The 15,023-nt window shown below is 31.4% G+C and overlaps 1 protein-coding gene across 1 annotated transcript in view; it reads right to left on the bottom strand.

The window, feature by feature from the left end:
* Positions 1–216: 216 nt before the first annotated feature.
* Positions 217–15,023, bottom strand: part of LOC117116794 — a gene marked incomplete at its 5' end in the record, with an annotated part of 30,286 nt that continues 15,479 nt past the window's right edge. Inside the window, 8 exon segments of the mRNA XM_033260888.1 lie at positions 217–242; positions 517–624; positions 7,834–7,890; positions 10,515–10,666; positions 11,333–11,420; positions 11,508–11,720; positions 12,853–13,269; positions 13,597–13,950. Of these exon segments, the coding sequence (XP_033116779.1) occupies positions 217–242; positions 517–624; positions 7,834–7,890; positions 10,515–10,666; positions 11,333–11,420; positions 11,508–11,720; positions 12,853–13,269; positions 13,597–13,950 (1,415 nt within the window).

Raw genomic sequence — 15,023 nt, forward strand, 5'->3', positions numbered from 1 at the left:
TAAGGCAGTGGCTATCGGCCAATTTGGCACTGCCGCAGTGTGAAAAAAAAAGCTGCTACTTTCTATCGGCACTGCCGTAGTACGAAAAGGCTGCTATTTTCTACTGGCATTGCCAGAGTGCGGAAAAGCTGCTGTTTTCTATCGGCATTGCCGCAGTGCGAAAAAAGTTGCTGTTTTATAATCGACATTGCCGCAGTGTCAAAAAATTGCAGTTCTCTACCGGCACTGCCACAGTCGAAAAGCTATGGTTTGATCAAAATTGATATTTTGATTGATAGATGAATACATGCATATATGTATATACTATTTACATATATACGTGGAGGAACACGCAGACAGGTGAGCGGTCGCTCTTGTTAAATTATTAAATATGTATGTATATATAGACCTACATACAGACTATTATATACAAAAAAAATAAAACATTTCTTGCACAGTGCTCAAATTATTGCAATGAATCACCTGAAGAAGCGCACTGTGTGCACGAAAGCTTGTGTACTGTCACAAATAAATTACAGTAGTCATAAAAGTACTGGATATCCTGAGTTTTATACTGTCCATCGCATTTGTAGATCTCTTGGATGCATTCTAGATTTTTACACTCAAATTCACTGTCACTACATGCTGTTGATAAAAATGTACGTCTCTATTGAATTCCCAAGTATACTTTCACTTTTATGTTGAACCTTCTGCTGGCTATAGCCGACTGGGACATTGAAGCTTAGTTGGGAATTCAAATCCGATTAAAGCAGTTCATTTTCACACTCATTATGCGCACACGTAATTGAACAGCACTAGTTTTTATTGCACAGCAAATAACAAAGAGCAGTATGATATTATTTAAAAGCTGTTCTCTGTCTGATGGCTCCAGGAAAATGCGGGATTGGTCCTTTTGAGGTTTTGCACTGCTATTAACAGTGATAAAAAATAGGAGTTTTTTGCTATTTTGTTAAAAAACCAACTTTAAAAAGCTTTTTAAGCTATTTTCAATATCATGTTTTAAGTATTTTAGCTATAGAGTACTTAAGGCTGTTTTCTGCTATCTCATTGACACTCCGTTGGCAGACAGTGCTATACCTGCTATTTCTGCTTGTTTTGCTATTGTGCTATTTAATTGACCACCCTTGCTGGACACAGTGCTATAGCTGTTTAGCTGTTTTGTTTTTTTTTGTTTTTTTTTTGCTGCTTTTTCCGCTCTGAAGCTTTGAGTTTGCTTTTTACTGCTAGTTGTCTGCTATGCTGCATTTTAAAATCTCCCTATTTGAATTTAGTGTTATAGATCCTTTTGCTGCCTTTTCTGCTACGAATCATTCATGTTCGATTTTTACTGCTTATCTCCTATTTGTATCAATGTTATAGCTGCTTTTTCTGCTTCTGTTTTTTGCTATGTAGCATTTCACTTTGGACTTTCCTGTTTGTTGTCTCCTATGTTGCTTTTTTAAATCTCCCTGTTGCGTCAGGATTATAGCTGCTTTTCCTCTTTTTTCCTTTTTTTTCCCGCTATGTTTCATTTCAGTTATGTTTTTTATTGCTTGTTGCCTGCTATGTTGCTATATTTTTTGTCCTTTTTTTGAAACTGCACTATAGATGCTCTATCTGCTTATTTTGCTATGTAGCATTTATTGTGTTTTTTTAATGCTGTTAGTCTGCTATGCTGCTAGTTCCAAGGTTTTGTTTTATGGTTTAAGTGTTATGAGCTGCTATTTCTGCTGTTTTTGCTGTATGGCAAAGTTGTTCAGTTTGTGATTGATATGGATTCAATAGATTCAATTCTTTATTCAAAACCATTATAAGTACAATAGCAGCCCAAAGGGCTGAATTGGAGTACAAATTTACAGTTAAGGTACACAATCAAGAAGAAACAGAAGGAAGCATCAAAAGTACAATTAAAACAAAATTCCAGTACAAAGTCTAATACAGTATAATTAAAATATAAAAAGCTATATAAAAAAATGATAATAAAATCGGTCGAGAAAAGAGAACATCTAAAATACGATAATTCAAACCATTAATATTATTACATGCACTGTTAATGGTAGTAAGAAAAATAATAGGGCCTAATTTGGTGCCTTGTGGCACACCACATTGAATGAACAGTTTGCCAATCAGACAACTTTGAATGATAACGTACCCTCTGTCTTCTAGATGATAGAAAATAAATTATCCAAGGTATGATTTCAGGCCTAGTTCCTAAGGATAACAGATTATTTACAGCAACAGTATGGTCGATATGATCGAAGGCTTTAGAAAGTCGGTAAGTACAAGTGTGTGGCTGTTTTGTTGCTATTTCATCCGCCACCCTTGTTGGATACAGTCTATAGCTGCTTTTCTGCTTTTTTTGCTATGTAGCATTTTGGATTTTTTATGCTTGTTAGCTGCTATGTTGCTAAGTTGCTTTCTGAGATAGTTTTGTAGCTGCTTTTACTGCTCTTCTTGCAATGTAGCATTTCAGGTTATGATCAATTAGTGAATGTTGTGCTTTTTTACAATAAAGTTAGCAGTAAGAAAATGAATGTGCTAGTTATTGTGTTTTTATTTTCATATCATTATTATTTATAACTATTATTATAATTTAATTATAGAATAAAGAATTCAAATTAGTTATCTTTGTAAATACATGACAATCATATGCAAAAAGCAATTTAAAATGCTTCATTTCTTTTATTTAATAATATATTAAATTACTATAAACATTATTGTTGTAATGCATTAAATAAAACATGTCATTTATTAAAATAATAATCTTTGTGTATGCCTATAATAATAATAATAATGAAAATAATAATAATAATAATAATAATTATTATAAGTCAATCGTCAATTTTTCTATTAGTGGACGTTTGGCTTGATTTTTTTTAGGTCACCACGAATACATCGCGCACCCCGATAAATATTAATTTGTAATTGAAAATTACTTTCGTTAAATAAGAGCTCAATTAGAACCAGAAGAAAGTTACTTCAAATTCAATATTAAGTATGAACAATTAAGGAATTCATTGAATCAACGGACCCTCATAAACACAACAAACTGAACGTTTAATAAGAATATTCTAGACCTATTTTATAGACTCAAGGAACAAATTTAGATGTAGGCCTACGGCCAGGCAGCAGGAGGCCGCCCGGGCTCCTACTACTCCTACTACTACTAGGCTGTAGCTTACCCTAGTTATGAAATCATCGCACGATTTTACCTGTCTGCATGCACCGACAAAAAAAAGAACGTCAGTGACTGTATTCTCTCTCGAATGCTGAAATGTTTATTTCTTTGACGAAAGTTTATCAAAATAGCATTACAAACAAGTTCTTTCTAACACAATAGTTATTCATCGTATCCGTACTGCTGTACTGCTGATGTGTAATTAATTAAACGCGTACTGCAGGAGCAAAAATCAGCATACGCACAGCTAAATTTAAATACGCACACGTATACTGATCATATCACTATAGCAACCGATGACTGCTACAACAGTTTGTAATAAAAAACTAAAATTAAAAGACGGCGATTGACTTATAAAGCAATTAGTAGAGCATGCATCGTACACTAAATGGAAAATTATTATATAGTACTTAGGTTAGATTTAATGCATTCAAAAATTTCCTTTGGGCCTTGCAGGCCCTCAGGAAATTTTTTCAAGCATTGAATCTAACCGTCGTACAATAATTTTTCTATAGTGTACTATGCGGAGCTCTACTAATTGCTTATTATTATTATTTTTTATTATTATTATTATTATTATTATTATTATTATTATTATTATTATTATGTTGTTTATCTTCATTCAATAACAATGTCTTAAATTATTATTTTAACATTACTGCAAAGATAGCGAAAATCATTGGGGAGGGCGATCTAACACTAGCAAACTTTTTTTAGGAGGAGATGTATGTTTCGTAACCATTCATGTCATTTATCATGTTAATGTAAAGCAAATTTTGGTAAGTTCATATAATGAATATCTTATATCTTGTATTTAGAAAGCTTCTATGAACTAAATGCCAAGTTTGACTAATTTGCAGGCATGAGACCTTTGTTCTAAAATCTCCTCCCCTAGAGGAAAATCTGTTAGGAATCCGCATTTTTCTGCCGTCCACAGTTGAACCTATCAATCCCACTAATATGAGCCTGTTGATGTTGCTAGTTTGATCTGATCTGATTGAATAAATACTAAGAGAATATAAATTTTTACCGACAGTTATCAGAATTTATCAACTGAAGAATACATGAGATATCATTAAAAAAAATGTAAAATTATATGATAATGAAAGAGACATCAGAAAAAAAAAATTCTCTCTAAACATTTTTGGTTGAGCCGTGCTCTTTGTTGAAGATCCATGTTGTTAATTTGGCCGTTTTAAACATTTCTGAACGTAGATCAATCAAATGTGCTTGTTCGTTTGTTGTTGCCAAGTTGATTGTAAGATTCTCTGAGAAACTTGTATCTGACATGATTTACTCTGCCAGAAAACTGTAACAGGTACAACCTGCCTGGCCCACGATATTGTAGGCAGCTCCATTTGATTGGATGAGAGGAGTGATACTTAAAATATAAAGCCAACCCTTGTGTAGTGCAGCACCATTTATTTGTTTTTGAATGTTTGATAACAAAACCAATATTAAGTACAGTAGATGATGAATATTTAGCAAGAGAGAGCTACAAGTTATACTGTACATATATATTTTTTTTATTATAAGCAATATCACATTTATGTGCGAGATGTTGGTCCTTAAGTGTTAGAGCGCGAGACAGACCTCGAATGCGCGAGCCTTGGCATGTATGGAACTACATTGATTTGCACACCAAAAGCTCTGTTGTCCTTGGTAACATAACTTGTCCATTCTTAAGGCTTTAAGAAATGGGTTATTTTTCTTTTTGTGGTTACTTCCAGGAAGTAGACTTGAATACACGACTAAGTGTTAGCAAAATAACAAAACCTGTACTAGAAATTGCAAATTGCAAATTGCAAGTGAAGTGCTGCGAAGTACAACTGCATATAAATGTGAAAATAATGAATAATAAAACTATAACAAATAATATGAGACACGACCCATTGTCTATATTAAAACACTTCTCATTGGGTAGCAAAGTGGTAATTTTTCATTTTTGTCAAAAAGTGTCTATAGTGTTGAATTAGAATTATGGTTTAGGTTTTTTTTAATAAAGTTTCAAAAATTTCTATGTATGTGGAAGATGTAGTTGATTACCAAAGGTTACAATTTTTATTTTGAAGACTGCATGGTCTAGGAAGTGTACATTTTTTATGGGGCAAGTTTCCAAGGGTGGGTTTTCTAGGGGCGAATTGACTGCCAAAGAGTGTTGCCAAAGTGCGAGCCAGCGTGTTATTTGATCACAAGTGCGAGACATATCACAAGTGTGAGCCAGCGGGCCATGACGTCACGACAATAGATAGAGACGTTAGCCAGTTGTGCGAGGTATCGGCTGAGATTTGTGGAGTACAATTCAAAAAACAACTATAGGTTTAATAATGAATTATTGTGATGATGTTAAATAGACAATGTTAGCTATCAAAGAGCGACGTTGTTTTTCATTGGGACCTTCGTCCCTTCAAGGCTAGGCCTATACCATCCTAGCTAGTCAAGGCCTAGAGTAGGATAAGGCTAGCGTGACATGTAGACGTTGGTAGGAGTAGGTTATTCTACTAACGTCGCCTAAAGTAATTGATTTTACCCGGCAGAACGAAAGAAGGAAACTCCGCTTTTCAGTCATCTTATGCACTCGTTTTTTGACAAACAATGACCTTTCAGAGGTCAAATTGCTGTCAAGAATATGAATTGGCTGCTTCGCAGCAATTATTTATACAAAAATTATAAATGGCTCTAATTGATTGTACATTCAAATTTTATAAGTAAGTAAGTACTTGTTTTCATTAATTACACAGTAAAAACTATGACTGACCATTTCGATGTAAAAAAACCCAATGAAATGAAATGATCATTATTGATAAATTTGAATGTGGACAAACAATTGTGGGGGCATAATGACATCTGTATGAATTATAAATGTCGTCATTAAAAATGTGAGTTAAATTTTTGTTTTGGCGTGGAATAATCAATGGGAGCAGGGAAATTAATAAATAGTACAAAAAAATCATAAAAGGGGAACAAATGGTCACTCATTATTATTATAACAACTGCCTGTTAGGAAGGGAGGATGATAAATAATTATAAGGACTATCAAAAAAAATTGTTTGTTTGCTGTCACATTGTTAAAATTTGAATACAAAGGCGGGTGGAAAAAAGAATTTTTTTTTTTTTCGTAAAATCATAGAAACATTGTGAAAACTGTGTGTTATTTTTTTCACTGAAAAATGATCATATTTTTGTTTTAAAAAAAATTTAAAATCTGTGCCAAAATTGATGAAAAAGTTGTTTTCATTTGATCTTTTAAACATAAAAAAATAATAATAATTAAATATAGGGCCAATAAAAAAATATTTTATCTATCACCTTCGCACACATGCCTTCTTTCTATGTAATTGAAAAAACAAGAAAAAAAAAACAACTAATATGGAATATTTCTTTTTTGAAAATATTATTTTTAAAATATTTTTAGTAAATAGTTAGTATATTATTTGTATTATCTAAATCATGTTTTACTTTGAATATCAATGCACCAGCAAACAACACAAGAGTGATATGTGGCTTTAACAAAATTTAAAAAAAATTAAAAAGCCTCCCTCCCTCATCACTTTTCAAGTCTAGATAGGGTGATAAACTAATTATTTTTTATAGAGCCTAATATTGAATAAAATAAATAAATAAATAAATAAATAAATAAATAAATAAATAATAATAATAATAATAGTAATAACAATAATTTAAATGTTATAAGTAGTCATTATTTTGTGTTTTTCTTATTGTTATTTTTATAATTGTATATTATTCTTATTACTGATATTGTTGTTATTCTTATTGTTATTTTTAATTCTATTTTTATTCTTATTTTTTCTTATTTTTATTTAATTTTCTTATTATTAATCCTATTTTTGTGGTTTAATATTGTTTAAACAAATACTATTTTTTAAAATTTATTTTTATTATTAGTAATCAAAATGCTACAGAGAAAGCAGTCAATATTGTTAATGTTGCTTTCATTCTTATACCAAGCACTTCAACAACCAGATATGTAATATAATAAGCTATATCATTGTATACTGTATCTCTTGTACTATTTTTTGTTTTAAAGTAAAAACATAAAATATCAAATATATCAGCTAAATCAGTCTAACAACAGATTATGACTGCAATTATAAGGTATTACAAGCTGTAGCTAATGACCAACTACTATGATGGATGGTTTTAAATGCTTTAATGCTAGGCACTTTTGTGTCTGATGGGTGTTGGTTCGGTAATAAACCCAATAACTGTGTCCCTTGATAGAGAAGATGTCATTGTTCTGTCTTTATAATTACTGTTCATTTAAGTCAACGGAACACCACCGTTACCGACCCCACTTCATTGGTAAATACACGGTTTACAGTATTTATTCATAAAGCATTAGACCTATTAGTTGAGAGTCTCCTTAATTGTAGCATTTTCGGATCACAGCAGTTCTTTGGGAAATACATCGCGTAGACCTAAAGATGTATGAGGATACAAACTAATGGCACTACTATAACCCATGTTAAACCACATTTACACTAGACACGATTACGACGATGATGATATATCATCGCGTAGTTTGTATTCTTCAACACTGCGCGCATCTGTATCTTTTCGTCGTGTCATATTTGTGTCTAGTGTAAATGTGGCTTTATACGGGGCAAAAATGATACAATGAGCGTATGCACAATGTAGGGTATTTGATAACTTACCGTCACTTGTTGTTGAATCAGCTGTTGGATAGAGTATCGTATTACGATGATATTCACCTGATTACAAATTATTATAAAATATATATTTAGCTTTATTTTATTCAGTCACAATTAACAAATACGGCACACAAATTATAACATTAGAAACTGGTGATGAAATAAATATATTGATATAGAAAGTGGATAATGGTAATGATAGAATATATCAATCATTACATTGCATGTTTAGGTGCATTCAAATATAGTCCGAATTTTTAAATTGGAGAGCCTAACGAAGCCACCAAGCAATCGAATCATTATGTAAGATAAACCAAATCTCGGTCAAAATCGGCTTATTCTAACATGTTTTAAATAATTCATTTAGAAGATTGTATTTCGTAAGTGTCAACCAGCAATGGGAACATTTTCATGTTAGCCTTTTATACGTCTATTAACATAATAAGCCAAGGACCAGACAGCCAGCAGTCACAATTAACAAATACGATTCACAAATTATAACATAAAAAACTGGTAATGAAATAAATATATTGATATACTATAGAAAGTATATATTAATAATGATAGGATATCAATCATGCATTGCGTGCTTAAGGTGTATTCAAACATAATCCAAATTTTTCGAATCAGAGAGCCTACCGAAGCGACCAAGCAATCGGATCATTATTAAGATAATGTAGGCTGGTGTTCAGCTCATCGAAAAACTAACGCAGCTTTAACCCTTAAGACGAAATATAAGCGTTGGAAAATGACAAAAAAAAAATACTGAAGAAACTGAATAAAACAATTAACATGAGGTAATGATAATCATGCTTATGGATTAATAACAACAATAAAGTATTTAAAGTAAAAGTATTTCGTGCCACAAGAGTGCAATGCTGCGGACGTGGCTAAATTAAAACACAGTGCAAGAATTGTCACGCCAAGCTTTGTCTGAACACAACATCTAGTCCGTATCTGTAGAAACGAACAAAAATATCATATCATGCTGTTATTTAAATTGAATGGTTCATGCTGTTATTTAAATTGAATGGTTCATGCTGTTAGTTAAATTGAATGGTTCACAATAAGAAACCAGTCATGGAATGGTAACATCAATGGATGTTTTTAGTGACTTTGAAAGCCAGTGGCTGCATACGTACACTACTACTAACCAATCATGTGCAATATAACAAATATCACAAACCAAGTAATTTATCAGCATTAATTTAAGCAAAACGGGGATCAGAATGCAGTCGGATGTGTTTCAAAAAATTTGCAAATCTCGGTCAAAATCGGCTTTATTTTAACATGTTTAAAATAATTCATTTAAAAGATTATATTTCATAACTGTCAACCAACAATGGGAACATTGATAGTAATTGTTATTGTCGTGATGGAATAGACAATAACTGGATTTGCATCAGGATAATCATGTATACAGTAGGTGTAATTTTGCCCTACCTGACGTGGAAATGTACTGAATACTCAGTACGTTTGCGATTTTTTTCGCAACTTAAACGTACTGAGTATTCAGTACATTTCCACGTCAGGTAGGGCCAAATCACACATATACTGGAACATTATTATTATTATTATTATTATTATTATTATCATTATTTTAGGCCATTTTATGACTTTGACCAATAAATTGAATTGAATTATTATTTTAGCCCTTTTTACGTCTAATAACATAATGTAAAATCTAGGTAAGCCTAGGCCTAGACAGCCAGTAGACAAAAGTAGAGTGTCTGCTTTTTGTCATTTTCTGGCGCCTACTATTATATTTTTAAATATGGTAAAATCGAAGGTTGAAAACTCATTAGCCTTTATTTTTTGTCGTCTCCACATAAAAATCAAATCAGGACTATTTTTCTTGTTTTCCTAAATGGCTAAATTCAGTTAACTTTTTCTGAAATACAGTATAACAAAATCAATTATTGTTTTTTTTTTTCATTCTGCAAAATGAAGGCACTGGATGTTAACTTTTTCTGAAATACAGTATAACAAAATCAATTATCGCTTTTTTTTTCATTCTGCAAAATGAAGGCACTGGATGTTTAAAGTAGACATCCGTATCGGCCACCCTTAACATTTCTGTTGGCTACTTTATGATGTGTAGGTCCAAATAATTAATTTGTAAAATTTTTCCGTATCGGCCACCCTTAACATTTCTGTTGGCTACTTTATGATCTGTAGGTCCAAATTAATTAATTTTTACACAATCATTCAAAATTATCTCTAACAAAGAAAACATAAATTAATGTTAGTTAATGTTACCATTCCATGCCTGGTTTCTTATTGTGTACCTTTCAATTTAAATAAAGGCATGAGATGTTTGTTCGTGTCTACAGACACATTCACTAAATCTTTCAGCCAAATCCAGGCACAATTTTCTGCACTGTTTTTGCATTCAGGCACGTCTGCAGCATTGATGAAGTTGGCGTTGTAGGAAACCTATTTTACCATACTCCATTATGTGTACTAAATTACTCATTATTATAACAGGAGTTTAAAGGTCTGTTTGTAGTTTTTGTTAGAGCAACTGTGATTTGACTATCGTTTTCAGTTAATGTTGTAAATGTTAGAGCTATTGTAGGCCTATCATACTCAAATTTCTGAGAGGACAGATACATTTGAAGCTGATTTAACAAAAAATATCCGTGAAAAAAACACTTTTCAGAGATCTGTATAATTTTACTTACTTTCACGTTTCTTACAGATGAACTGATTGGTTGAGGGATATTCACAAGCCACCCCAAACCACTGATCGACGGAGTGAAGCGTTACTATTTCAATGACGGTACACTCTGCAAGACTGCCTCCTAGCGGCTGGCGATCCTGTAACTTTTCCTCCCTGTTAGGAGGAATAAATCAAACTTATTTTTAAAAAGACTACTGCATCTTAACAGCGTGTTTCATCACAAAAATACATAAAAAAATGAAAAATGTCATTCATATTATGTAGGCCTATGAGTGCCTAAAGTATAAAAACTTTGATGTGTGTGAATGGCATAAAGGCCTCTGCAGAGATTAGTTTTTGGAAATTAAAAAGGCAATAAATGTGAGATGTCTCCGAACCTGTCCAAGGGCATCCATATACAAATTTATGTACATAGCTACCCAAAACTAAATTATGATATGAAGAAATAAGTAGCATACCGAGAAGTGTGTGTTTATTCATAATACCGATGGGCTCAACATTGGAAAGCCTATTAACATGAGCCTTTCATGATAATTTAAATCAATTGTTACTCTTAAGAAACTTGGTTTCTTCAACTCTAGAAACCTCGAGTTGTCAATATAATATGATTTGCTGGTGAATATCCGAGTTTACAATTGTGTTTAGAAAATAAAAGGAAATCCGTTTTTATATAATGTTTAGAGATAAATTGTCAAGTTTACACCAATTTGATACTATAATTAATTTGCCATTAACCATCCAATGAGATTTAATGCAGTCAATGTGATTCGCCACAACTATATTAACAGTAAGGAAGAGAAAGGAACATAACATACTTACGTAGTTGTAAGGTGCCAAGCTGTGTAACTTAGAGGACTACCGTCACTCCATGTGTAGACTGAAAACGTGTTTCTTTGCTGGGATAACCCTATCAAAAAATGTCATTGAATTACTATCACAATAAGAAGTACTGTATAAGAACAATTTGCAATTTTAATAGCCCATTACACAATACCTATATAGGTGACATCATTATCTGTAATCCAATCATTGGTCAGCATAAAGTGAATAAATAACATCTCTGTTGAATCCCTGATGGACACAAGATGAGCACCTTCACTCTGGCATATATGTTCTGCACCGGTCCAAGTCACATACTCTGCTTCTTTTTTGAAAACATAACACGAAAGTGCATACCTTATCCAACCGACTGGACACTTTCCTGTAGCTGATAAAAAAAAAAAATTATTTATAGACACGAGGCATTAGTTACAATGGATAACAAAAACAAAAAATAAGTTATGTTATAGTATCATGTTTTATTTGACACATTTATGTTATTTGTATTTTAATATACAGAACTCTACTGCTCCTGTTGTCACTCTTAGTAATCGGTATTCTAATTAGTTTTTAAAGAACATCCATTGTCTCCCTTTTAATCAACAGCTGAAATTAAAGATTATTCGTTTGACTTTCAACTCTTTCAACACTCTTGCACCCTCTTATCCTCCTTCAATTGTCAATTACCACACTACTGAGAAAATCACATGTACAGTAGTGTGTAACTTTAAAAGGTGATAGTGTTGACAAAGTTTTGTAAAGAGTAATGCTCTCATTAACAGACAACATAAATTATTATTTTAATACATCTTACAAGGCTAGTAATTATGCTTGTTTTATTTTAAAAAGTATGAATGAATTAGCTAGGAAAAATTTCAAATGCCTTATTATTCTACTTCTTATTAGATATAGAAATTATACAAATACCATCATTATCAAGTCACTCATGTAATAATGATGTCCTGGTATAAACTAGTTATACATTAAATTTTTATAGATACTTTTGTAATTGGTTTTGTTTCTTTTTTCATTTTTATAATTAATATATTTCAATATTTGTATTAATATTCATTTTTTCATTTATTCAAAAAAAAAATGGCCGAATTGCACATTTACACTAAAAAGTTAAATCAATAACATTACAGAAAAACGTGACATTTTTGTAAAAAAATATAAATGCAAAAATTTAATGGAACATTCAAAATACATCAAACATTAAAAAGTGAAACATTAATTTTGTAAATTGTAAAAGTAGTCGGATTTTATGTCTACACTGTATATATTTGTATTTTTTTTTTTTAAACTAATTTTGTTTTATTGCTGTAATTATTATTTTTATATTTGAATCTTTTTATGTTGGACATTTGTAAATTAGGATAAATTTCTGTATCTTATATTTGTCTGCTTATCCTAATGCTTTTATATGTATATTTTTTATGTATTTGGTTGAAAAAAATAAGCCAAACTCTATACTTACACCTATCTTAATAAGCACAATAAAACAACAAAGTGATACGTACACAGTGAGGTACTTGAGTTATACGGATTACTAAAGCTATATGAGTCATATTCGGCAAGAAAGCCTCGGCCGTTGTCATTGTAGTCGCTGTTAAACGTAATTACCATTTTGTGTCGGTTACTTTTGAAGTATAGTGGAGGTAAATTAGCATTGCAAAATAAATCTAGTTTCAGTTCTGAGTCAGTTTTTAAATCTGTATTCACAGTGATATAGTCGTTTTCACAGGTCCTTGAACCAGGTATGTCGAAATCATTAAAAGACAGCAATATATAATGAGACGTAGAGGGCGCTGTTATATCCCAAGTGTATCTACTACCCCCTATGTATTGGTAAGGGTAGTTGAATGTTGCCAGCATAGCAGATGGATGTTCACATAACACACTGAATCCCAAACCGTGAAAAGCACATCCCGGTTTCTCTAAATGAAACATAACATTATGAAATATACGTAATGTTTGTGAGAAAAATTGTTTACATAACTCAGATAGATATATTTAGATGCAATACTGCATATATTATATATAATTGACATTATGCATTTACATATTCATATAGTCTTTACAGAACAAGATACAGATTATTAAAAAAAAAGTTAATAATCGAACATGAGTAAATTCAAAACGGTGTTGGAAATAAAATGCAAATTATGAGCAAAATTACACTAGAAAAGTCTTAATGATAGTAATGTACCACAAATTTCTGTACAAATCTACATTCTAAAACTTTTAACTACAGTATAACTCACCAACGTTATTAAACACCGCTTTGAATACGATGTGCTGACGTCTATATCCTGCCCCCAATAACAAACTAAGTTGGGACGTTGTTGATCTAACGAATGGGATTAGACCCACGTCGCCACAGATTGGGCCTATGCTGGATTTTCCGTCGGGTTCAGAGATGTTGAAATAGCCAACACATGTCTGGGCAGAATCTATTCCAAGCATGGATATCCCTGTAATATTCAGCTCAATGAATGATCCTTCAGACGTATGAGCCGTCCAAGACATTACAGTGCATGGCTCTAGGATAATGTCTTCATGTACAGGAATACCTAACAAAACCTGAGAAACAGCTATCAATGATTCTTGTTTGCACTCTGTAATTAGAATCAACAATTAATAGTTTAATATTACAAAGAATGTATTTTTAGTATTTAGTATATAGTTATAATGACAGTATTTTATATTTTATATATGAGCATCAAATAAATTCAATTCAATTCATTTCAACATTAATATTATTATTATTATTTTTAATAAAGAGAATAATAATGTTTGCAATAATAATGATGATAAAAGTTAATATTATTATCATAGGCCTAAGTATTATAGATTTCATACAAATTATATATATATATATATATATATATATATATATATATATACATATGTATATACATATATATATGTACATATATCTGTATACATATATATACATACATGAAGAAGGCGTGTCCATGTGTGTTTCGAAACATATGTAGAATATAATATAACGTAACAGTAAATAAACTCAAATACGTAAGATGTTGACTTTAGAACCACTAAAAATTATTAGGCGAATATTTCGGCTACTCCTGTAGTCTTTGTCAACGCTTGACATAAAATGAACATATTGAGAAAGTATCTTGGCAATATACAATTTGAGAAACAATACGGTAATTAAGTCAAAGCAAATCGGCATACGTCTATAAAGGAATAATGATAATGTACAAATAAACAGTGATAAGGGTGCACAATGAATGAGCAAGTGGTGGACTGTGGGAAAGCATTACTATAGTTAATGCATGGGGGAATTAATTCATCCATGGTTAATGGATAAGCTAAACATAAGGCATAACTAAAATCAAGAACAGGAAGCGGCTATGAAAAAAAAAAAAAAAAAATTATATATATAAATATAAAATTATACAAAGCAATATTGTAAATTAAATAAATGTGGACCTATAAAAGTATTGAAAGGCAAATAAAACATAGTTATAATGATGGAAGCACGAGGCCAAAATGATATAGGCCTATGTAGTATTGTATAAAGCATATAATTTATATAAATATAGTGCATCTTGAAAAAATGAAACAGATAAGTTCTACAATAGTATAAGCTAGAGTGAAAATACCAACAATAATATATAATGAATAGGCCTAACAGAATAATAATAATAAAACCAGAATA

The sequence above is a fragment of the Anneissia japonica genome, unplaced genomic scaffold (assembly GCF_011630105.1).
Source record: "Anneissia japonica isolate Jap-2015-1 unplaced genomic scaffold, ASM1163010v1 scaffold287740_len772037_cov194, whole genome shotgun sequence".
NCBI lineage: Eukaryota > Metazoa > Echinodermata > Crinoidea > Comatulida > Comatulidae > Anneissia > Anneissia japonica.